Here is a 25,339-nt window from a genome sequence, read left to right on the forward strand (position 1 = left end):
GGCGGCAGACGAAGAAGAGAACAAATATATTGTTGGACTCAAGTGTTTCTTCATGTTGAGTGGTGGTGTTGCAATGGTAAGGCAGTATACTTAGAATACGTTTATATACTGATTAGGTTCTTTTATAAAGAGAATGAAGTTTATCTTTGTGTTTTATATCTTTGAGTCTTGATTTCAAGTCTTGTCAACTGCATGTGTTCATAACGCTAATTTTAATTTGTCATAAAAGTTAAGATATGTTTTCCCCAGGTGACGATATTCTCCGACCCGATGTGTGATGTTCTCAGTGGTATAACGGATGAAAAAAATGCCGAAAATGGCGGTAGCTACATCAACATAAGTCGTATGTATTGGTTATATTAAAGAATTCAATTAGGAGAATGTTTAAATAACGCTAAAAGAAAATATACAAATCCTGCATTTGCAAGAGGAGTAATAGGATCTTTAAGCAGAACGCAATGGCAAAGGAAGAAACAGACCTCTCTCTAAAAATTTGAAAATCATCAATCGTAAATGAATTTAATTCAGTATGAAAAATTCAAACATTGGGTTTATGCTTCCATTACCGTTGTAGTTAATATACTACAATATATTTATTGGCACAGCACGGCTATAAAATGGGTGCCCGTACCCAATTTTATCAGTCTTCAGGCTACCAATACGAAGGCCGAGCACGGATGAAGCGGGTATAGCCGTGCCGTGGCAGCCGTGCCAATAAATCAAGTGTAGTGTAAAATCCCTAATTTGAACGTAAGCAACTAGTGTACACGCATATTAATTAGGAAATGTTTATTGGGGGTTAAGTGTAGGGGTTGTACCCTTGTCTTGAGTCAAACTTCTTATTTTAACTTTTACTATTTTTAAGCGTTCTACGTGTCGTTTGTTGTAACTCCGATTTGCTCGAACGCGTCCGAGCTGGTCTCTTCCCTTCTCTTTGCTGCCAAGAAGAAAAAAGAGAACGTGTCCATGACTTTCTCTCAGGTGAGAGTTTTTTGTTTGGGAAAATGGAGTTATTTAACTAATTTGCGACCGGTCGTTGCCATAGCACGGTGTGTTCAAGAACAATGTGTTCTTCAGTACATATAATCAATAAATTATATATGTACATATAATATAAATTATATAAATTATATTTGTACATAACGACAAACCTGATTGACAATACAGAATTTGCTTACTTTTCTGCTATACTTGCCAAGCACAAATTAGAACGGAAATCAGGAATTCTCAGTACAGTGAAAACGAGGAATGAACGGAAATCATTGACATAACTAGTTTTGCTTGTTGTAGTTGTATGGCGCAGCAACAATGAACAACACCTTGTGTTTGGCCATCTTCTGTGCATTGGTCTACTTCAAGGACCTTGAATGGTATTACTCTGCAGGTTCGTTACACGCATCAAATATTATGTTTGTCTCGTAGGTTATTTCAGTAGGGACTGGTTCTAATGCTGGTGTTTAGTACTGTTTACCAAAGTCTTACGCTGAAAGCAAACTAGTTAATACAATCATTTTTCTTCATTACAGAGGTGACAGTGATCTTGCTTGTGCAATGGTTCGTCTTCGCCATGGGTTATACTACAACCTACAAGGTATTTACTCTAGCATTCAGTCGGATAAATCATACCATTATCCATGTTGTAAATGTCATAGTTTTTATCTGTTCACTGATTCACAGGGCATGTACATCGAGGAAATTCAAATTTACGAATGGAAAGCCGTTCAATATTATTTGCATCACTCATAGCATAAATGACAGCATACTGAGCACTTCAAATATTCTGAGCGCTTCTGTTTAGAAAAACCAATGACTGTAATTTCACGTAAATTTTTTGGTGGTCAAAATATGAAAGTTTTTATAAAAAATTAAAATTTTACTGGGGTGTTCTTTGTAGGACATAGCCTTCCTCCCCCCCCACTCTCTGATACGCTGGGGCGGACTTGACGTCTAATTTAGTCCTCATTGTCGGATTTGAATTATTTTATGTTTCACCGCATATTTATAGATAGCAGCTATAGGGCAATACATTTCTCAACCTTATGGGAGTCGACCTTCATGGTTGTGCACAGCGGTAGCGCTATACATTATAAATACGCTATAGAACGCTATAGTGCCTGAGGTGGGGGAGATGTGAATCAACTTTTTTGCTTTACGTTCGCCAAGTGATATCGAAACTTTTATTTATTTTTCTTTAGTTATGGAAGCTCGTTCCCGTTGGTTTCTTATACATATTTTCAATCATCTTGATCGCCATCCTGGAAAGCAGTGCAGTTGGATGGAAATAGACAATTTTTCTATATTTTAAACGGTAAGGTGGCATTTCAGTCAGCTGGGATTTTAACCTTTCTAAACGGAAACACCTTCTGATAATGCATACATACACTACATGAAAGGTCCACCACATTTTAGGAAACTATGTCAGGGCCTTTCCGCCCGTGTCTCCGACTCTAAATGTCCCCAAATTTATCTCCAAAACATGTGAATGTCATTAGTTTGAATGTATTATCCAAATGGACTAAAATTTTTTTTTTAGATTTTTCCTGTGAATGCAGATTTGTATTTTAATGTACGTGTGGCGCACGACGACTTGCAAAACGTGATGTAGTAATCGAAAAGAACAGTGAAAATACGAATGTTAGTGTGTACTTCATGATATAGCACATGAAAGTTTTTTATTCAATGCAATTCGCACAGCGAACACGTGCCAAAAATTGTTAGGGAATGCTAAAAACTATATTAAACTAAAACAGATTGAAGAATATATAAAAAGTGATACTTCGTATTCATATATAGGTCTTTTGAATGAAATACATTTTGGTTGGAAGTATAGCCTTCAATCTATTTTAGAATTGCACACCAAATATGAACTATTATTGTACTTATAGTCTAGTAAACATATAGTGTTCGCGTTGGCCAGCTGTTCAAAATTCGGCTATTTTACAATAGCTCAAGCTCTCTAGCACTTTAAGTTTAAAAAGTTTTTCTAGCCGAGCCCAGTCGTGCAACCTCACAAGATACCTAGCATATAACTGAAAATGGTACTGAGTAAAAAATCGAGTTTTCTACATCTGGCGTACCAAGAAAAAACATAGCCTTTTTATAATTTTTTGAAATTGATATAATTTGTGTATTTTACTGTTTTCTGCTGTAAAAAAAGTGAGAAAAAAACTCGTGTTGTACTGTTCGTTTTTTTCGCGGCCTAAACTAGCACACGCCTAGATCGTTCCACAGACAAATGGAACAACAAGGCCGTCACAAGTTACACGATTAATCACGGTTAACGAGTAGTAAACCTCGAACTATTGGACCAAGAAAGGGTTTATTTTATCCTCACGATGAACACCCAATCATCTCACGACATCCCCTCACCCCCCCTCAAAGCCCCCAACTTCATGCTAGAATTGTGTGGCAGCAAAATCAGTCACCCTTCGCGGTTACCAACTTTGAACTTATTAGCCATTTGCCATTACTTGCGCAAATTCAGATAAAAAACAATTCCATCGAATTGCAAACTATATTATACTTGCTGGGTGTATATAGTTGAGTTAGTGGGTTGAAACGTCGCATTTTGGTCGCGTCAAATGCAATTCAAACAATAGGTGATGCATGAGATGATAATGAACATGTCATCTTATTATTAATTGTTTGAATTGCCTTTGACGTGACCAAAATGCGACGTATAAATTATGCCTAAGGCCCGTTAAGACGTCGAACTTTTTATGTGCTAATCCTAATATGAGCTAAAGTTTTTATTAAGTTCATTTTTATTCGATTTGTTACATGAAAATTTCGCCTGAAATTTCAGGCATCAACTTGAACCCAAAAACCAAGAGGAGATTGCAGTGCAGAAAATTATATCCCGCGTGAGAGTTACTGCAATTATACAGAAGTACACTTTGTGTCTTTACCTCAACAATGTGGACGTACAAAAGGGCTGTGGCCCTGTTTACACTAAGCCGTATTCGCATGACGACGGCATCAAAATTAGCCATGCAAAAGCGAGTTCTATCCCCCAAAAGTATGATAGCATCATGATTGCTTTAATGCGACCAGCCAAAGGAAAAAGTTCTGGGAACAGAGATATCTTTGAACAATTTATCTTTGATATCGTGACCATGTGAATCCATTATATATAGCGTAAACGGGGTATGTAAGAGTCCATCAGAACTGTAGTTTTCCACGCAGGCGGACGGCGATTGACATATTGGTTTAAATAGTAACAACTTTTCTCTGCATGGCATAGTCGAATGTCACTTCCAAGCAGGCAAAATTATTCTTATCGCTTACTACCCAAAATTGATGCATGCGAACAATGTACAACAGTAATATATATTTCCTTAAAGTAGAACTACAAAATGTAGATGCAAAATATATATGTGATAACCATCATGGTGAACATTTCAGACTTATATATAATGTACAGAAATATTTTAAGCATTACTACACACAATTGGATTTCGTCTTCAGTGAAAGTGTCTTAATCCGGAAGGTATGGCTGCAAAACTTGAGTCATAGTCTTCGAACTCCAGCGCGTCAAATGATCCTGGAAATATATAGGAATTAAGTAGGAACTATAGTCCAGCATGATTTAAAAGGTTACCAAATAAGGAATTAAAGAAAAAAATAGCGATGTTGAAAAGTAAGCGAATACCTACTTGTGGCAAATAAAGACATATATTCGATACTTTGAACAACGAAAGAGTGGAATCACGAGACTGAAATACAATGTAACGTGTTTGGTTAGTGATCGTGACAACGTTTTAGAAACTATTTTCATTATCTATCAGTGTTAACAATGAATAACATAGGAAAACATCGTATGTACAACACCTGTATACATATTTTTCTAAACACCACAATACCTGCCAATATTGGTGATCCAGAAACAAGAACATACTCTGTGCTGGATTGCTTACGATGAGATTTTTTCTCATGTTCTTCTCGCGGATATGAAGTATTTGCTTCTCGTAATCTTCAACGTTATTCTGAAACGTCGCCTATAAAATTGATATATTATAATCTGCAGTTATGTAATTATACTTAATCTCGAAGCAGTCGTTTCGTGCCTATAACTTTAAGAAAAACAAGCAGCACAAATTTTGCAATATTTAAAAATGCACTATTTATAGTGGTGACAGCGAAAAGCTATTTTCGAAGTCTATAAATATAACTAATATATTATAACTAAAAAAATCGCTTGAATTGCGGCAGATAATATAACTAGCTGCACAGTAGACAACCATGCATAAAAATCAATGGCTTATAAGCATAGTGTATTGGAATCAGCTACAACAAAACACGTTAATTTCCAAAGGTCTTTCCAGATCGGTCTTGTTAGACGATAAGTATGCTCATTGCCTGTTTGCACTGTCCCAGCCAAACTACTGAAATTTTCCTGTTATTCGCCGTACACGTTTATCACAGTACTTGGATATTTGTCAATTACGATTTTATGGCAATCCATTGGATGTAGGGTAATTTTGTAAATATTTTAAGGGTCTTAATTTCGGGTGGAGATCATACACAACTCAAAATTCAAGGCAGAAAGGGTTGGGAAAAACGTCTGTCCTCCGACAGAGATCGAACCTTTTACGATATCGGTGCCACGCTCTTGCCACTGAGCTAACATGCAGATGGAGGTGGCTGACAAGACCGGGCGTGGTTGGTGTGTATTTAGGATGGTATAATGACTGCGAGTAGGAGACGTTAAATAAATTAAGATTTGATATGATTCCCACTCGAAATTCAGGCTCCTAAAATAACCCTTTCGGTCATGCAACTTACTTCAATGTGCTGAAACTCGGCTTCACTGTCGCCCTTCCATCGTGAAAACAGGAAACACGTTACTCTCTCCAAATCATTTCTGGGCCATAAAATGAAATCCATATCCCGAGTGCATCCAACCACGTCCTATAGAGGAGATACACAGAGTATAATATATATTCATGTTTAACTTACACTCGCAAGGTAGTATGCAGGGTGTCTATAAAAAAGTAACGCAATCTTGGAGTTTTCCAAGGAATCCGCCTTTTTCTGAATGTGCAAATCTCTATGATCTTTATAATTACTACATTTGTGTTCCAAAAGAGCGCCTGCGTACGAGGCTGTATAGACATAAAATCTTATGATCGCAGACATCGAAGATTATGTCTAGGTCTAGAAGATTTATGGACTAATTCAATTTATATCATGAAATAGATCATCAGCGTCGCTTCATCCTGAAATGCAGACGGCCTACATCGACGTTTTGCCGTTGTAAGCAGAACGTAGATGACCTTCATTGTATTGATAGCCGTCGCCGTCCTGTTCCCGTCCTACATGCTTAAGGTTCCTAATGCACAATGGCGGAATGTTGTAAGAATACGAGGAAAGCTTGTAAAACACGAAGCGCAGCCAAAAAACTTTTTAATTTAGCATTCAACATTGAGAGCCTTCACATTCATACAATACTCCACCGAGAATAACATGGTAGCTTGCATAACAGATAATTTTTGCAGCATAATTTTGGTTAAATTATATGTTAAGGGTGTTTAAGCCCTACAATTATAATATAACAATTATTATCATATAAAAATGGGACTGTAATAAACATTTACAAATTACACAACAAGCTCAGATGGAACAAAACTCAGCCGAATTGTGTGAATAATTGACCATAGAGAAAAAGATGGCTGCATGCATTGTACATTTGACCAGAATGCATTGCAGGCATCAAGAATAAATGACAGAAAAAAGATGGTAAGAAAGCACTTAAGGACATAGAAAATTATCACAAAGAGGAAAATAACCTCCTGTTTATGCCTGTTTTTCAAAAGACTTTCTGGTTATGGTCAATTGCAATCTGTAATGATTTCTGAAAAGAGTTAGCCAGGACTAAAGTCAATTATAGAGGTTTATTAAGAATAAGATTATAACTGTATCTTACTTTTCTCAGAGAGCAGTATTGAGGTGCATGGAATTGCACCATGTCCTTCTCCAATAGCTGTACAGAACTATCCATAGAATAGATATTGTCCTAAACAAAAATATTATTATTTACATACAAAATATTATCTTAATATAGCTATCAGTTTGAAAAGAGGAGTAGGTGGTTAATTGTTGTCTGTTGAATTACAAGAATTGTATAATGTTGTTTTGAAAACTGATGTTGCTTTGAATTATACCGATGTTGCTATATATAAGGAAATAGGCAGGTTTGAAATCTATCCTGAGGTTGAAGGTGGTTTCTGTATTCTTAAACAGACAGTTAAATAATAAAATAAAATAACAATAACAATAATAAACAAGCAATCTGAACTAGGATCAATTTCAAGTTAACATTTCATGTAAAACATACCGTGCTGGGGCCGGTTGTATCAAACCCGTTTAGCTTAAACGGTGGATAAGTCAAAATTAAATAACTCTCCTACATCTCTCTTGAGTGAGTCAACGTGAATTTTATGCATTGAATATGTAGTTGTAAACAGTATCTTTGTATTAAGGTTAAAAACATTTAGTTTGCTTGTTGAATAAAACGATAGACTTGATTTCTATTTTGAACTTAACCACCGTTTAAGCTAAACGGGCTTGATACAACCGGCCCCTGAAGACTAAACAATACATATACCTCAGCTCCTTTAAGAATGCTTTTTTCATAATCATTGGTCATTACTGAAACAACCCTACTGACTTCGAACAGTGCAGACTTCTTATGCTAAATAATTCAAGGATAAGAAAAATGGATGTTTTTGGCACTTGTTGCAGATAATAACATAAACATGCTCAGATCAACACAAGCTAGCAGCAGTGGAGGCCTCAGATGGGAAATTTTAATTCTTAGATTGATTCACCTGATTGTACGAGGTCATATAAACATGCACTTACAAGTCCTTTTTATACTATATAAATCTTTGAATTTCTTTACTGTTACAAATAAACCAAATAAAATAGAATTCCTCTGATTGAAAAACTAAAATATACATAGTAAATGTTCAAAATGAAACATTTTGTACATATCACACCCTGATCACTGCATGCTGTTGACATATATGCTTTCATAGCCAATAAGTACCTTCACAAACCAAAACCAAAAATTTTCCTCATGGATTAAAGGCTTAATTATGCATTTCATGCCTCTGTAATGTTTTTTTATAATTTCTATGTTCTAGATTGGTGCATCATGCATGGACCAATCAAGGATCGACGTGCCTATAAAAGTGAGTACCATACAAATGCCATACCGATGGAATATTTTGTGGGTACAAGTGATCAGGACAAACAAAAGACAGAAAAGGATATGTGGTTTCCTCACCTTATCTTTGAACACAAAGGCAACAAACATCTTAAACTCAAACTGATCAGCCAATGACTCCTTTCCATCATTCAATTTCTTCTTTAAACGATTTATCACATTTGATTTCCTTGCCCGGGGACTAGCCATGTTTGCTGACAGGTAATGAGATTCTTTCGGTTACTTTCTAACCAGTCTCCATACTTAACATGGTGACTTATTCAAAATTAAACCATCTGTATCACAGTCAACAGTCCTTGAAGTTTCCTAAATTTTTTGTTCAAAGCTTTGATATCTCACAAAATTCTTCAGTTGTTTAATTGTACTTCACTTGTCTCCACTTTTCATTAACATACTCTGCAGCATGCGGAGAAGAATTGTCACAATTTGACTTAAAAATGTGTATGTTTGAAATTCTGAATATAGCTTCCAATGAATTGCCACAGGTCAAAACGACAAATCCACACGTAAAACCTGCTCACGCTTTAAACGATTTACCCGAGTGAATGAACAACTACTTTGGTAGAGATGAGTCATCTTGACATAAAGTTGCTTCACGATATAACTTTTTCAAAGAAATATTTTGACAAACTTTTGAAGAAGATGATACCGTGTCGTGGACACTGTTTCCTGTGATATACCCGGCAATTATAATCGGGTATTCGTACCACCGGCGTATTTTCGCCTGTCGTGTTTCGCCGTGTACTTCATCCGTGGCAAGATGGCGGCTAGTTTGCAAGTTGCAAGAACACAAGGTCTATTATGGCGAAGGCTTTTCACCGGAATCAAAACATACGAGACTAACGCCGGTAAGTAGTGGTAGACTTGAGAGCTTAAAATAAGCAATCAAATTTTTTTGAGGGCGATGACCTAAAATTGTGTATGATTTTGAGTCTTTAATACGGGCCCTTTCATTGCCGTTTTTTGCTGTGAAATATATTAAACTTAGAGTCCAAAGTTCATGCGAAGGTTGATAACACTCGGGAAAGTGCTGCGTTAATTGAACCCATTCAACCTAAACAAGTTTCTTTTATTTAGAATCTAAAATATACCAGTTTAATATCTTGTAAAATTATAAATTGTAATGGTTTCGTTATAACAAAAATATTTGCAAATTTTCACACATTTTGTACACATTTTTGAAACTAGTCAAACGGGATTCTTATTTATAAATGGATTTAATATAGAGGAACCACTAAATACTAATATGAAATAAAGGTTACACAGTACACTGGGAATATCTAGCACACAAATTATTTGTACTGTTAGCACTACCTGGTGTACATATGATTGGCAAAGAATTCGATTTTGAAGATATTTGTAGATATTATAATGTGTACTTGATCAAATCAAAACCAGTTGAAACATTTTTTGCATACTTTAGGCACCATTTTTTTGCAATATCTTATATCTCTTCATCCCTTCAATGTTTTGGCAAACTAAACATGTTTTCGAAGAAATCATTAATAAATTAAAACTAATATTCTTGTAATTTTTGCATGGTGATGTAAGCGAATTAGCTTAAAATAGATTGTTAAAGTCCACAAGACTAAAGTATAAGTATAATTACATTATATTGAAAATAGTGAAGACAAACACCCACCGCTTGCCATCCAAACACATACTATATGGACCTTGTTTCCCATCTCAATTCTTGATTTTAATTTTTTAAGTTCTATTGAAATAAAAGCAATCATGCTGCTGCATATTTGCATTTTTCCTGAAAATAAGTATATCTAAAATTTCTATGCTTTTTTTTGCAGAAAAGCAATGTAGAAATCAGACCAGATATATATTAAACCTGTATATCAAACCAGAATACTTCTCTGTAGGTAGCAGTAACATCTATTATTGCATGATCAAACTTGATAAGAAACAGGGGCACGAAAATTTAGAATTTTACAGTGGCATAGCCTACATAGTAATCATGAATTAAAAATACATACAGTGAAACTCTTCATGTTTACATTATAAAAGACGGCGTGTTTGCAAATCATTCCTGAGTCCCAGTCCCCCCAACCGACATATTTTCGAAACTATTTAACTATATCAAAAAGGGTTGTAGAACTTATAAACTAATTTTTCAAGCTCTATTCAAATCCGTAAAGATCCCACAAGTGATATAGGCACTTTAACTAGTAACTATTTTTTTTCAATGGACAAGAAAATAATTTCTAATATGATGACTAATTGTATTGCAATCATGCATTCAAAGAAGATATTTTAATTTGAAATGCTTGTTTGACACTTGTGTATAGTAATAGCTAGTTGCAAGGAACTTCCAATGTTTTATTGGTTGGTGTTTCTAGGTTGATGGTTTCTGTAGGTTGAAATGAGGGCCTTGAATCTTTTTTTCTTTTAAATTCCTCTTTTCATAAAGGATTTTACAGAGGAGGTTAGTTCTGTATTCCAGTCTTTAAATGACAGCTGCTAACCAAACTATTGTTTTCTCTTTGTGCTCTACTTTTCTCCTTCATTAAGGAATCTATAATAATTATAGATCTATAGTATCATTTTGGTTATGGAGTGATGCAACCTCATACCCAGGGTTTTATTACCTTTGTTCCATGATCCTGCACCGTTGGTATGATGTTGGGAGTGATATGTTATGGAACTTTCTTCAAGAATTTCTTTTCAAGGTCTTTGGTCTCTTGATCAGGAGGTCTTAGAAGTTCATAAAATTATTTTTTCCACCTAATAAAATTCAAAGCCCATTGTGGATATAGTACTCCAGCTGCAGCCATTTCTTCACTAATTTCTAAAAATATTTAATTTCAACTCATTACGAGATCTATGATCTAAAATATATAAGTAAACATTAATTATTAATGTTTTCATCCTGTACCTCAAATGGTCATACAGTAACCAATGAGAAAGTTCTTATGTGGGGAGTATAAAAAAAGTTTACTTACATATATTACACATTTGTAAATTGTAAAATATTGGCAATTTGACTGCTTGCATAAGTAATGTTTGAGAAATTGCCTAGTATTTGCCAGCTGTCTGTCGTTTTGTGGTTGGCTGGTTGCTTAACAACTATTGGATTTTTAAATGCAATGTTTGAAGAAAGTTATTAAGTTCGATGCTGCCTTGGCATGTTTTTTTATTACTGAATTCTGAAGTGTGTTTAATGATGATAGATTTTTTTCACGTTAGCAATAACCATCATAGCTATATGAAATCTCGCGCTTTGCACCTGTCAAGCTGTTTAAACGCTTTATTAGAGTTGTCATCAATAATACCGGCTTTTTACATGTCGTAATATTAAACAATTAAAAGGTTCTAGAGGATATTGCATGAGCTTAAGGATGCTGCGTTGGTGAAAACTGCATGTTTCTTGCATTCTCAAATCCTGAATTGTGTTCGTTGATATAATATTGGAGAAAATGAAAGGATTTTATCTTCATGGGAGCTTTTGCCGACTTCAATCTTTCTGATGTTCGAGACAATCATTGCGTAATGAGTAATCAATCTGTAGAACAAGGTTCATATGAAGTATCATGCTCCATTTTTGGTGGAACGCATGTCTTTATGAGGAAACGTCCGTCAGATAATCTTTTGGTCAATTACATCATCCTTACTGTCAATATCGTCTTGATATCTCCCACGGTGCTACTAAATGGTATTTCGATAATTACTATTCTGAAATCTTCCCAACTGAAGAGCAAGCTGTGCTATTTTATCATCATGATGCAATCAGTGTCGGACTTGGCTGTTGGCGTTTTCGGAATACCTTTATTTCTTGTTTTCCTTATGACTGCATTGGGAGGAATATCGAACTGCTATGTTGCTACTCTGGCCTATAGATTATCGGTTCTACCAATTGGAGTTTCTATTCTGACCTTATCTTCCTTGACGATGGAAAGATACGTAGCAATCTTGCATCCGTTTTCTTACAGTACCAAATTGACACAGTCAAGAATTTTAATATATGTTTGTACCGGCGTCGTAGTGATGTTATTGATCGCCGTTCTTTCTCTTTCTATCGAGGGATTGATAAAAAAACACAGTGGTATTGGCAACACTCTTTTTTCTCTTCAGCGCGTTCGTTTACTCCAAAATATATATGGTTGTTAGAAAGTTAGCTCGTTCCCAGCAAAACAAACTGCAAGACAATACCGCGGTAAACGATTTGACCAAAAAGAAAATATTTATGAGAGAACTTAAGCAAGTTCGAAGCTGTTTCATTGTTGTGTTATGTTTCTTTCTTCTCTGTTTCGTGCCTGTAATATTGACATATTTCGTGGGGGCACGTGTTGACAAATATGATCTTGCGACAATCCAAAACTGTGCTACAACTCTTGGAATGACTAATTCCAGCATTAATTCAATAATCTTCTTTTGGACAAAAACACTTTTTAAAAAAGAAGCTGTAAGGATTCTGAGGGACATTTGGTCGCCAAAAAAATGAAAATTTGTCACATTTCGTCATATTTTAAATGTTCCAGGATATATGCATGACAGTAGCTATACGTAGTTGATTATTGTATTGGCATATACTGTGTTATTTTTAATGTACTTCAAGTTTATACCTAGATTACTTCTATATTTACTTGATTAGAAGAAAAATATAATCTAGCAGGAATGCAAACCCTTTAGTTGGCAGGAAGTCATGCGACAATGCTCTATCTAACTCGTTATACCTAAACTTTGTACTATACTATCCATGCATGCACGCCCTTCTCTGGGATGTCTTTTTTGCTTCATATAGTTATATGTGCTATATAGCTATTGCACGAATCTGACTGTTTATTTTATAAGACTTAGTGATGCATTTAATTTTTTACTTTTTTATTTTTATGACGTAGTTTGAAGCAAAAAATGTTTCTGATTAGGCAATGCGCGGCCAGTCAGCCAATCAGAACACGCTTTAATTGTCCGTCACAGCCTAGACTTTTTATAAAAGAACGTGCATGTGCAAGTATATACGAGAATAAACGAATGTTATGAATATAGATATGAAAGTCAAACGATTTCTATCAGAGATATTGCGATTCTTAGCATGATGGAACACCACGATAAATATATCATCTGCGATTATATTCGAGAAGAATTTTACATGCATGAAGCGCAAAATAAAGTCATGCAGAATAATTATTCTGATTATGCCTTGATGTTAAAGTTTAAATAGTTTACCTCATTCACTTTAATTTCATCGTCCATATAGGGAACGTACATGAAAAACTTCATAAAATTTTATATTAAATTTTTCCAGCTTATCAGTTTCTGTAAACAAAATACGCACCACAGGAACAATGAATAACTACCACTTTTTAGTAATGCTTGCTTATAATAAAGAATACAAAAGAATGTGTACGATATTTAATAAAATAATACAATATTGGAAAATGATAATTTGAATCACATCTGATAAAGCGAGACAAGAGATAATTGCTGCTTTCCAGCTGTCTGCTTTTAGCTACTTTAGGGTGTTGCATGCATGTGTCCCCCAAGAGGAACTCATGTGCTCCGTATATATTGTGTCATGATCCTATATATATATAGCTATATATTTAAAACAAACTGAGGCTTTCGATAAAATGGTCAAGAAATTTCAAGACAAATATGCAGCCTTTGTCTTTCTTAGCTAACGCAAGTCATGGTTTCGGGTATATAGCTACATTTTGGGCGTTGAATTGAGTTTCATTAGTAGAAAATAATGACATGATATGTAATAAAGATAAACATTACCATGCCATATATACTGCTTGCACCTGTCTATATCAACAATAGCCATATATACTACTGCTTCCACCGGTCTATAGCTGTTTGGTTTAATGCTTTGTTACAATTTTTATCGGTTGTTGCGACTTCCATTTAGTAATATTGATTTACGAGTACTAGAAGAGATTGTTATATCTTAATATTTTACAAAATGTGCTTGGGAAATGTGTGCTTATAATTCCATATACTTTTTGAGTCGTTGATATGTTTGATTGGTTTGTTCAACTTAATCTCCCTAACGACCGGGGAATCATTGCAACATGAACCAGTCGGTGGAACAAGGAATAACTGAAATTTGCTTTATTTTTGGTCAAGAACATACCTTTATAAGGAAACTTCCATGGAGAAATCATCTGTTCAATCACATTCTCATTTTTGCCGTTAATGTTATGTTGATATTTCCGACTATTTTACTGAATGCTATTTCAGTAATTACTGTCTTGAAATCCTCTCAACTGAAAAACAAGCTGTGTTATTTTATTATCCTGATCCAATCGATGGCAGATTTAGCGGTTGGCATTTTAGGAATACCCTTATTTCTCGTGTTTCTCGCCTTTGGAATAGGAGGAATATCAAACTGCTATGTAGCAACTCTGGCATATAGATTATCGGTTCTACCAAGTGGAGTTTCCATTTTGACGCTATCTTCCTTGACGTTGGAAAGATACATCGCGGTGATTTATCCCTTGTCTTATAATAGTCAATTGACAAAAAAGAAAATTATGATCTACGTTTGTACAGGCGTCGTGGTAATGATATCAGTCGCCATTATTTCTATTGCGATTGAAGGATTGGTTAAAAAATTCACTGTGGTGTTGGCAGCACTCTTTTTCTCATCGAGCGCATTCGCTTACTCCAAAATATATATTGTTGTGAAAAGGTTGTCTCGGTCTCAGCGAAATAGATTGCAAGACGGTACGAGCGTAAAGGATTTAACACGAAAGAAAATATTTCTGAGAGAAGTGAAGCAAGTGCGAAGCTGTTTCATGGTTGTTCTATGTTTCTTTCTTCTCTGTTTCTTGCCAGTAATGTTGACATATTTCATAGATACAAGTGTTGACATATACGTACTTCAAACTATTCAGAACTGGTCTACCACCCTGACGATATCTAACTCTAGCATTAACTCAATCATCTTCTTTTGGACAAAAACAATGTTGAAGAATGAAGCCCTAAAGATCTTGAAGGCCATCTACTCACGTTAATTGTGACACCTTAATTTCTCCCGTTTGTCACTTTCTGCTACAATAGATCCTTCGTGTGTTCGAGTATATGTGGAATTCATTTATCCAGTGCATTTCTAGTGCATATATTAAATTCAGGATATCTGAAATGGCAGGAAAGGACTGGGACTAGCTATCGAATAAAAATCAATTTATCGGTTGAACCAACTTAAAATCTCTTGAAATATAATTATGTTTAGAGCGCTGATTGGCTGAAATATCTGATATGTAAACAAGTTCACCTTAATCGAACATTTATACTGTATATAGCTATAGAAATTTTAGTAAACATGGTTTAATAGTGTCCTCTATAATGAACCAAAGGCTAAAGTTATCTGAAAAACTGCAGTTTCAGGGGAAAACATTATTAATTCCAGGGCGAATTTACCTTCTCCATCTTTCTATTAACTTTTGTTGGTTTTTTTTGTTTTTATTACAATAGTGCATGCATGTGTAATTAGTTAAGGAAAGAATCAATTGTCCTTTTGCAAGATCATCCTTTCGTATTTAGGAATATTATGGCATGAAAGCCTAAGTTTGAATTTTTAAGAATTCATTTGTAACCGATTATTTTTGTGCCTGCAAGATATAAGTGCAGTCTTATCGATTTTTTAGATGTTTTAGATTTTTTACTGTTGAATATAGATCGAACAAGTCTAAAATACTTACTTCGGATTATCATGAATAGCTGTATAATGTTTCATTTATAAAACGTTTATCTAACTGCAGCCTTTTTTATATACCCCAGCTGTATAGCTGTATAAATAATTTAATGTAATAATGTATCTAAGTTATATATATATATATATATATATATATATATATATATATATATATAATTATATATATATATATATATATATCTATGCATGGACATGGACGTGCAGGCACCAATGCATAACTGATACAATTTCCTAGTTTCATCGAAAGTACTGCAGGTTATATTTAAGAAACAAACTGTATGTTCTTTTGAAATATACTGTATGTCTTAAATCTTAATTGCTTGAACCTGTCCTGAAAATCTAATAACGCAACTTTAAATCAATTCCAAGAAATCATTGAATTTCGTTTCATTCATGCGTGGTACTTATATTGAGCATTCCTTTAGTGTTGTTGAGAAATATTTCAACATCAAAGAAGAACGAATCAAATGGCCTCAGAGGTATATAAAGGAAAATACAATATATTGTGTTAATTTTCGTTGTATACATAGTCTCCTGTGTTTTTTTTGCCACCGAAGACGCGACAAAAGCTAACTATAGACGTTAAACACGGGACTCAAAAAAGATAATAACTGCAAGACCATGCAAGAATGAATTTCGAGCGATTATCTACTTATATTGTTATACTTTGGCAGCCATTTTGACCAGCAACATTCATAGAAAATGCGCTTAGCCCATCTATCAACACCTGTTTGTATTTAATCAACATTATAGCATACCATGATTCCTTCAAAAGCACTGTGTTAACCAGTCTCGTGCGGCGAGCCCGCGAACCCCTATAGCGAGGAAACGGAGACTCTGGGATAAACCAAATTGGAGGCTAGAAATTGATGTCTAAAAGAACGAATCATAAGCATGCACTTTTCACTATTGTTACAAAAAGCAAATCACAAAACTCGTTCATATTAGGTAGATACATGATTGCAGCCATTAATCATGTGGTTTACTAATGGATTACATGAATGAATCAAATGTTTTGGTTAATACTTTTAGGATCAAAGAGCAAGAGGAAAAATATTGTTTTGGTCGATGGCGTGCGTACACCATTCTTGGTTTCGGGTTCTGAGTAAGTATATATCCGTTTATTCGCATATAGCATTTCTCTTTTCAAGACAGGATTAACCAGAAACAGAATTAGGAATAATATTGTTGGCTTCTATGATACCTTGGACGAATTAAACTCCATTTAAGCACTTACTACATAGTTTAGAAACAACGAGTCCATTTTTACACACGAAATTTACAACAATTTGCCGAGAAAAGTTATTTGCCTGTATTTCTACTTTTTATACTATTATACTATTATTTATTTCTACTATACATGCATATAGCTTAATCATTCTTATACTTAATTTCTTGATTTTAATTGATACATGATTACATGATTATATTGTTTTTTTTTTATAAATTATGTTAGTCATGAGTTTAGGAAGAACAACTGTCTGTCGGAAAACTATACTCCCATGCATTGGTTGTAAATAGTGTCCCGCGTGTGGCCACTCTTTCAGTTATCAATTAAACAACAAGAACTATGTTTTCATTTTTAGTTACAAAGACATAATGGCTCATGATTTGGCTCGAGGTGCACTGCAGTAAGTAATTCACTTTTTCTGGAGCGACAGCAACACACTAATGTTGATTTTATATACCCCGTATGCATGCATGAAGGTCTTTCCACGGTGTATAGGTGGTTGTATTTTAAATGTGCATGATCTTTGACCTCTATTTTATTTTCTATCTTCACAGAGGCCTTTTGAAGCGAACTGGTTGTCCAAAAGGTTAGATTCATTTGTAAATACACATTTTGCAAAAAACTACTGGTCTATAAATACTTAGAATTGCAGCTGGAACATAACCATGCAGACTTCCGTTTATATTTGAAAAGCTATGGGAGGATGGAGGGAACAACCTTAGAAAAACGAAATATAGTTTTTGTTCACGATGGTTTTACCACCTAAAATCTGAGCAAAAAACTCAATTTTTACTATAAATACGAGATTGTATACGAGACCTATACTGTGTACCCGGTATATAGTTCGTTTTTACTTTTGTGCATGGCTGCATTTAGACCGCGTGTAACATAATATGTGCTAATATTCACCCGTAACAAGCCCTAGCAAACGGTCCCTGCCCCCTGTGGTTACATTTTTGATATGAGATCTTGGCCTTGGGAATCCATCGCGTACAATAAAACAATTTCTATAGCGTGAACAAGCTGCGTTTTACCGACATGTTTTTTTTCTATATGTATACTGTGTTTTTAACATTGATCGCTAAATTAAAACTGTTTGCCCTTTTAGACGTTGTCGATTACATTGTGTTTGGTACTGTCATTCAAGAAGTGAAGACAAGCAACGTAGCTAGAGAAGTGAGGGCGCAGTAAAATGTTGTGAAACATTTACAGTATAACGGCGTAATAATAACCAGACATTGCCAGTTTTTGGGCCGCTTTGCTGCTTTTTTGAAATATTGCATATGTTTACACGTTTATTTTAATAAACGTGTAAACATATGCAATATTTGCAAGAGTTTATCAAGAGTTATTTGCGAGTTTCCTTGTTTAAAAACACATTTGTTATTCTTAGGCTGCCTTAGGTGCAGGATTTTCCGACAAGATTCCTGCTCATACCGTCACAATGGCGTGCATATCGTCAAATCAATCAATCACGTCAGGTAAGAATTAATTTGCTTTGAATCGGTAGAATGGAGAAATACCATGACCAGAAACCAGCTGATCTGAGTTGACGACATCACAAGGCGCGAGGAGTAGTTACTATATCATGTGCCAGAAACTGTATCACATGCAAAATCGAATTTACAATTGGCAGAATTACTAAATTCATTTTTTCGAGGCTCTGGTTTCTGATTGGCTCATTTTTGTTCTCAGCTCAGCGTGTAGTATGTGGTTGCATATATTTGCATTTCTAAATATATGACTTCATCAGATGTATTTTTCAAATAATAGCGCCATGTTGTGAATCTAACAAAAAAGACAGCTGTTGCCTGTTCGCATTTTTTGTATAACTTAATTTCGATCTAAGCAGGAGGAACGGAATCCAACATCACAAAATTTTCGTTTCTAGATAGTAATTATGCATGAAAAATAAGGCTGCACATAACATGTGTCTCCTGTTTTCAGCAATGGGACTACTAGCCAGTGGTGGAGCGGATGCAGTCATTGCTGGTGGTGTTGAAACTATGTCTGATGTGCCAATCAGAGTAAATCGCTCCTTGAGAAAGATATTGCTGTCTTTGAACAAAGCCAAGACATTGGGTGCAAGATTGGGTTTACTTTCCTCTATTAGACCAAAACATTTTTCACCTGAGGTATGATAACTACTAATAGTGAGATTATAAGCATGGGGACGTGGAATCAAAGACGACGTGGCGAGTGAATGGTGTGATATGCATGCACCTATATATATACATGCCACGCCATTTATTCGCCATTTTCACGTCGTCTTTGACGTTCACGATCCCATGCTAAATCTCCCTTTTGACTAATGTATGACGCCTTCAATCTGGTAGCAAGTAGATCTAATTTTCTACTAATTTACTAATAGTAATAAGCAAATTCCTTAAAAACAACACCACGTGTAGGCCAGGTGTAGGTAAACAAATTTCAATTCACATGTACATTTCACCAACATGCCTTACGACGCCATCTTTTTTACTACGATGGATTGTTAATTGTCTTCAATTTACTTTTTTTCAAACAAATGAAAGTTGCAGGTTGTCCTTCCTTATACTGTTCGAATTTACTATAGCATTTTTTATATCACCCGTATATCTCGTGTATGATTTTATTGCAATACGAAATGTCCGTTCCAACCTTACCTGTATGCTGTTTTACAGCTACCAGCTGTGGCTGAGTTCTCCACCAACGAAACAATGGGACACAGCGGTGACAGGTATTGCTCTACGTTACGACTGCTCTCGTGCAAATGTCGTCACATCTTCTTCTAGCCTTTGCATGACCTTTGAATACTAGAATTTTTCATTCAATTGTAGATTCTGTTCATGACTTTTTAAAGTAATGCGTATATATTTTATTGATAGGCTTTGTGCATCATTTGGTGTGACACGAAAAGAGCAGGTATGTGGGGGAAATATTCCAAATATTTTCTTACCATGCATGACAGTATGCATGACACCAAGGGAAACAGTGTTGTATATTTTTACAACTGGGACACCAAGGGAAACAGTGTTGTATATTTTTACAACTTGGGGGATTGAAGTAAATCGGAAATGAATGAGTTTCTCGTTTATGTGTTTTCACTGAAAACGATTTAGAAACGGATTTTTCAAAAAGGATTTTTTGACACAGTCTATGGATTAATATGCACAATGAGACATTTACGGGTACTTAGGGACAGTCTACAAGTTCATGCGGTAATTTTACAGACATGTATGCAGCAACACCATCCACTTAGCCCAGGTATAACGGTAATTACAATTTTTTTTTATATTTATAGGACGAGTTTGCCCTGCGATCACATACCTTGGCTGATCAAGCAACGAAGGTAAATGCATGTTGATACTTATAGCAACATATTGAACTGGAGCAGTTTCATTTCTTTTCATTGAATTAATTTATTTCAATGTCGTGAGATTCAGCGCGTGGTTACGTTGTATACCTCATTGCAATTTTGCCATATCTACTGTCGTGGGACGAAGCATGGTTGGCTCATCTGAAGCCTAGTTCCATTTTGCCGTAATTATTGACTGCATGTGTTCATAAGTCATCTTTACGAATGTGAATTTATTGATTATTTTAGGCTGGTAATCTGTCTGATTTATTGGACTACAAAGTGCCAGGTATTAAAGGGAATTTCTACATGCACACAGGCTACATTATCATCCGATGATGGAAAATTCGAGACCCTTTGCTTCTTGTTAATTAACCTTTAACAGCTTTTCGCAGATGTCACAACAGTGCGAATTAATTAACTGGCTTTTTAACATCCGAAGTTTAACCAATTCCCAAATTTCTCATGTACCAAAAATTTACCGCAACAAGTTCCATGCATGCATGGGTTCCCACCAGGATTTGAATCTTATTAGCATTTAGTTAACGGGGAGCGTCCATGTATCTAATAGGATGAAACGGTATAGGTTTCTGAGAACAGCTATTCCAAAGACAACCACAATAAGTGGAAAGCTTTGCTGCATGTGCATGCTAATAACTAGATAATAGACATTAAATATAGGAATAACACATGAAATTCAATTTCTCCACAAGGCAAACCTGTTATTGTAAGCAAAGACAACGGTATCCGTGTTTCCTCGTTAGAGAATATGGCAAAACTGCGACCAGCATTTGTCAGACCTTATGGAACCGTTACTGCGGCAAATGCTTCATTTCTGGTAAGGCTAAATTCTGGTTACAGCTCGAATCGCTATATATATTCTGGGCGTATAATGTGGCCGAGTGTTAAAAGCCGCATATAGTAAACTAGGAATTAACATGGTAACATCGTCGAATTGTGTGTTGGGTCAATAAGCGTTCTATTTTATACTTTCTATTTTAAATGCTTCCAATATTTTTAGTTTGGCAATATAAATCATCACTTAACATAATATTTCTCACATCGTAAAATTACAAAGAAAATCAGCGCTGGGTATAATTAATGACTGAGCGTTTAAGCATACAGCACCAAAAAATGTTTTAATAAGTTTTCTCCTGTACAGTTATTACGCGAACGAAAGGTATAGCTATTTGTCGATCAGCTCTTGTTCGGAAGAGTAAAAAACATTTTGAATAATTGTGTAGAATGATCGTATAATTGTCATTCTTTTCAGTAACTATCAACATGAAAGCCTCGATTCAGTATAAATGATTGTATTTGTGTTTGTTTTTAGACTGATGGTGCATCTGCGTGCCTTCTTATGACAGAAGAGAAAGCACTCGCGTTAGGTCTTAAACCAAAAGCATATCTGAGGTAATCATATACAACGTCCTGTACAACAATCCTGCTTGTAGTTATATATTGTATCCGTCAAGGTTCCAAGCAAAAAACGTTCTGTAGCATGTTGTGTATTTTTGTTCCTTCAAACAAGCGCCTAAACCTGTAGACATGAATGTATGCATGTAATATTGTAACCTATGTATAATATTGGGGGATTCGGTGAACGGAATGAAACAGGCATAAATTTTCCCAACGAATTGTTGTGCGATCGTATTGATTATATCTATATAAGTTAATATTGTGATGTTGCTACTCTGAGTAACCAACCTTGCAGGCTAAAAAAATCATCTTGATTGTGCCGTTGGCTACTCGGAGTAGAATTAAACATCACAATATTAATCCATTCACCTGAGTCATTGTTAGTAAGAGTTTCTTCACTACACACAAATTAATTGGCACTATATTGGCTGATCTGGATTCTCTTAACATTTTGTTAATTTCAGGGAATATGTTTACGTATCTCAAGACCCAAAAGATCAACTTCTGCTTGGGTAAGCTTTGCGATATTTTCTAAAAATGCATAATAAAGCATTCCCGGCCAGTATTTATTACTCACGTGTGATCACGGAACGTTTTCTTCATGTAGACCAGCTTATGCAACCCCTAAGGTTTTGGAAAAAGCATCTCTAAAGTTGACAGATATTGATGTGTTTGAGTACCATGAAGCGTTCGCTGTAAGTACACACGTTGAAATATTTTGTATCACTAACTCAAGCGTTTCCGCCGTTTACTATTCTCCTATCTGCCGCAAGAAGACACAAGTAAAGTCCGCGGTTTTCCTTTTGCCTTCTTTGCCTGTTATTTCTGCATCCTGGCGCATGCGTGATACGTTTGACCGCTGTAGATTTAAGCTCATTTTGAGTATTTGACAGATCATACACAAGGTTGACTTTTTTAAAAAACGGCAATAATAAGCTATTTGGGTTTCATTGGTTTTGGTACAATTATGGAATGCCAGGCCAATAGTGTATTATGTTAAAGATCTGTTAGAGGGATCAATGTTAGTGTATGGAACTGCCGGCCCCGTTCTTTAAACATAGTGTTTTGTTTATTCCTGTCCTGTGAAAGTCCAATTCATACATAAGGTCAAGGAACATAACTGCATGACAAGGTAGTTCGATATGGCATTCACTGTTAAGAGTTGGGTTGGCGATGTATTCTATCATTGCTCCTTGGTTTTGTCGCATATACGTTGATTTATTTATTTTAATATTTTTCTTAAACGTTAGGGACAAGTCTTGTCTAATTTGAAAGCGATGGATTCAGATTGGTTTGGCAAAAATTATATGGGAAGAAAAGAAAAGGTAACCACGCATTTAATACATACAATTGTATGATGAGAAGAAATATGCCGTGAATGCCGTAAAATGAATAGAAATAGCAACAACGAAGAATCAAAATAATTTTAAATTATTATGAAAGAAATATTAAGGTGGCCATAGATGAATAGGAAAAACTTAAACTCTAGACAATATAACTTATTTTATGGCTTTGAAAAGTTTTTGAACTGAATGTTTTATAAATGAGGATAACTCGTATTCAAAATGAGGTCACGCAAATTTGAAAAGGCCGGGGCGTGCATATTTCTTTGTAACCGTCTCTATCTCAAAGATTATGGAAGCCTGCATGTAAACAGTGCTTATAATTGTGCTCTCAATGTTCTTCCAGTAAGCAGAGCCGTAGCTAGACCGCTTAATTGGGGGGGGTGGGGTATATTCATATATTACATGCTTATCTACCAAGGGAACAAAAGCGTACAAAAGAAATCAGTCGGGCATAACTCATAAGATGAATTCCCCCCCAGAATTAACTAAAAAGTATTTTCTACTGTCATTCCCATTACTTTACGTTTTCCTCTGGATTACAACACATCTTATCAAGTCTTAACTTTTGTTGTTCAACGACGTAGGTTGGCACGATTCCTATGGATAAGTTGAACACGTGGGGAGGATCACTTTCCATTGGTCATCCGTTCGGCGCTACGGGTGTACGTCTTGTTACAACCGCCGCCAACAGGTTGAACAGTGAAGATGGAAAATATGCTTTGGTTGCTGCTTGCGCTGCTGGTGGACAGGTATGTTGCACTTTAGATAAACAGAGCGAAATTAAGCGTGCTTAAAAATGAACATTGGGGAAACTCCAGGCCATACACAGGTCTACTTCGTCGAATTTTTCTAATTATAGTTGGAATTTTTAATAGTTTAAGTATTTCGGTGGAATAATGTTTGAGGGATATAAAAACCGTGATTACCATGCACGGAATTATTTAATCCTGGTATTTGTTATCAGTATCAAAAACTGCCTATCTATATCTATATCCATGCAAAATGCGATCAAAATAAAATACGGCCATAGGCCTATAGATTTGTTTAATCAAAGTTTAGTCATTTTGTGTAGTCGACCGATCACAAATCGCGTTTCAGCAACTTCAACTTGGTGATTTCTATTCACGAAATTGTTCAATTATGCATTTTAGGGCCATGGGATGGTGGTGGAGAGATACGCTTCGTAACCTGTGACAGTGACGTCGAATTTGAACTGTGCATGATGTATAGCGTGCTTATCATGTATGCATGCACTAGTATTTTTACACAATACTTCTGTACAAAATAAATCTTTGAATAAGTCTTTGCACTTGACGATGCAGGATCTTTATGGTCAATTTGTGGTGAAATAAAATATAGTGACACACAATATTCTTTGGGGGAATCATATACCAAAGTGAGAAAAAAAAAGAAGAAACGAATGTTAGCTAATGAGTACCAGTAAAGTACAATGACGTCACGCACCATGGAGACATATCGTATAGGATATATCAAACCTCGCTTCTGCTCGCAGCATTTTGTTTCACGAGTTTGTTTAACAATTTGCAGCTATTATTTTTAGAGTTTTGGAGTGGCAGATGGTTTCGCGATGTTCTGCATGTCAAAAGGTCTTCGCCCAAACCAAACCCAAAACCAAATTAATATAAATCGAAATACGAAATTAAAATTCCTGGAACATTTCCAGAAGAAAACCTATTCGCATATAAATGCCGGAAAGAATAGAATAGTTGAATGTTTTAAAGCATTTCGCCACGTGAATGCTAAGCATGTAGTCGTTTTCTGAATTTGTTGAAGTGTTTTTTGAAGTGAGTTCTTTGAAGTAATTACTAAATTTTACGAATAGCGATATATTCTCAGGTTTAATGCACCTTCACAGATCACAAAGGGGTATCATTTGGCGTGGGTAGAAAATCCTGGCTTGCGAGGTTGTCATTTGCTTTGCTAATTTTTGCAATTTCGTATGCCATTTTCTTATTTCTGTGCAACATCGACCTCGTACTAGGATCAAAGAATAACGAGAGTAATAGAAGAGCCACTTGAGTTGGAACCTTTTGATGTGAATATAGTTGCGCATTTTCGCATTAATGACATTTTCTGCCGAAAAACA

The 25,339-nt window shown here is 35.4% G+C and overlaps 3 protein-coding genes across 3 annotated transcripts; 2 read left to right on the plus strand and 1 right to left on the minus strand.

The window, feature by feature from the left end:
* The first annotated feature begins 6 nt into the window (after nucleotides 1-6).
* Nucleotides 7-3,148, plus strand: LOC114542422 (sodium/calcium exchanger NCL2-like). The gene is made up of 7 exons (XM_028561976.1): nucleotides 7-76; nucleotides 250-343; nucleotides 866-981; nucleotides 1,291-1,384; nucleotides 1,527-1,591; nucleotides 2,196-2,308; nucleotides 2,534-3,148. The coding sequence occupies exons 1-6, from the start codon at nucleotides 53-55 to the stop codon at nucleotides 2,283-2,285; spliced, it is 483 nt and encodes a 160-aa protein (XP_028417777.1). The 5' UTR covers nucleotides 7-52; the 3' UTR covers nucleotides 2,286-2,308; nucleotides 2,534-3,148.
* Nucleotides 3,149-4,315: 1,167 nt separating this feature from the next.
* On the minus strand, nucleotides 4,316-8,901 carry LOC114542421 (uncharacterized protein C6orf62 homolog). Its single transcript, XM_028561975.1, has 7 exons — nucleotides 8,291-8,901; nucleotides 7,607-7,693; nucleotides 6,926-7,015; nucleotides 5,785-5,910; nucleotides 4,863-4,997; nucleotides 4,656-4,715; nucleotides 4,316-4,543 (listed from the first exon to the last, which is right to left on the minus strand). Exons 1-7 carry the CDS (start codon nucleotides 8,417-8,419, stop codon nucleotides 4,478-4,480), a joined length of 693 nt encoding a protein of 230 aa, XP_028417776.1. The 5' UTR covers nucleotides 8,420-8,901; the 3' UTR covers nucleotides 4,316-4,477.
* Nucleotides 8,902-8,987: 86 nt separating this feature from the next.
* LOC114542419 (trifunctional enzyme subunit beta, mitochondrial-like) lies at nucleotides 8,988-24,546 on the plus strand. Its single transcript, XM_028561974.1, has 19 exons — nucleotides 8,988-9,078; nucleotides 16,325-16,378; nucleotides 16,932-17,004; nucleotides 17,486-17,530; nucleotides 17,685-17,716; nucleotides 18,239-18,306; nucleotides 18,524-18,611; nucleotides 19,078-19,265; nucleotides 19,794-19,849; nucleotides 19,998-20,034; nucleotides 20,414-20,461; nucleotides 20,717-20,756; nucleotides 21,181-21,305; nucleotides 21,801-21,880; nucleotides 22,351-22,398; nucleotides 22,494-22,581; nucleotides 23,137-23,211; nucleotides 23,817-23,981; nucleotides 24,384-24,546. The coding sequence occupies exons 1-19, from the start codon at nucleotides 8,991-8,993 to the stop codon at nucleotides 24,417-24,419; spliced, it is 1,434 nt and encodes a 477-aa protein (XP_028417775.1). The 5' UTR covers nucleotides 8,988-8,990; the 3' UTR covers nucleotides 24,420-24,546.
* The last annotated feature ends 793 nt before the right edge of the window (nucleotides 24,547-25,339 follow it).

The sequence above is a fragment of the Dendronephthya gigantea genome, unplaced genomic scaffold (assembly GCF_004324835.1).
Source record: "Dendronephthya gigantea isolate DGI-Jeju-01 unplaced genomic scaffold, DenGig_1.0 000348F, whole genome shotgun sequence".
Lineage (NCBI taxonomy): Eukaryota > Metazoa > Cnidaria > Anthozoa > Malacalcyonacea > Nephtheidae > Dendronephthya > Dendronephthya gigantea.

Bases quoted from the DNA above. Each gene is read 5' to 3' on its own strand.
- LOC114542422 (XM_028561976.1), top strand. From the start codon at position 53: ATGTTGAGTGGTGGTGTTGCAATG. The intron at 344-865 runs GTATGTATTGGT...ACTATTTTTAAG, and splicing joins TAGCTACATCAACATAAGTC to CGTTCTACGTGTCGTTTGTT. The intron at 982-1,290 runs GTGAGAGTTTTT...TGCTTGTTGTAG, and splicing joins TGTCCATGACTTTCTCTCAG to TTGTATGGCGCAGCAACAAT.
- LOC114542421 (XM_028561975.1), bottom strand. From the start codon at position 8,419: ATGGCTAGTCCCCGGGCAAGGAAATCAAATGTGATAAATCGTTTAAAG. The intron at 7,694-8,290 runs GTGAGGAAACCA...TGAATTATTTAG, and splicing joins CCTTTGTGTTCAAAGATAAG to CATAAGAAGTCTGCACTGTT. The intron at 4,998-5,784 runs GTAAGTTGCATG...TCAATTTTATAG, and splicing joins CCGAGTTTCAGCACATTGAA to GCGACGTTTCAGAATAACGT.
- LOC114542419 (XM_028561974.1), top strand. From the start codon at position 8,991: ATGGCGGCTAGTTTGCAAGTTGCAAGAACACAAGGTCTATTATGGCGA. The intron at 18,612-19,077 runs GTAAGAATTAAT...TCCTGTTTTCAG, and splicing joins AAATCAATCAATCACGTCAG to CAATGGGACTACTAGCCAGT. The intron at 19,850-19,997 runs GTATTGCTCTAC...TTTTATTGATAG, and splicing joins ATGGGACACAGCGGTGACAG to GCTTTGTGCATCATTTGGTG.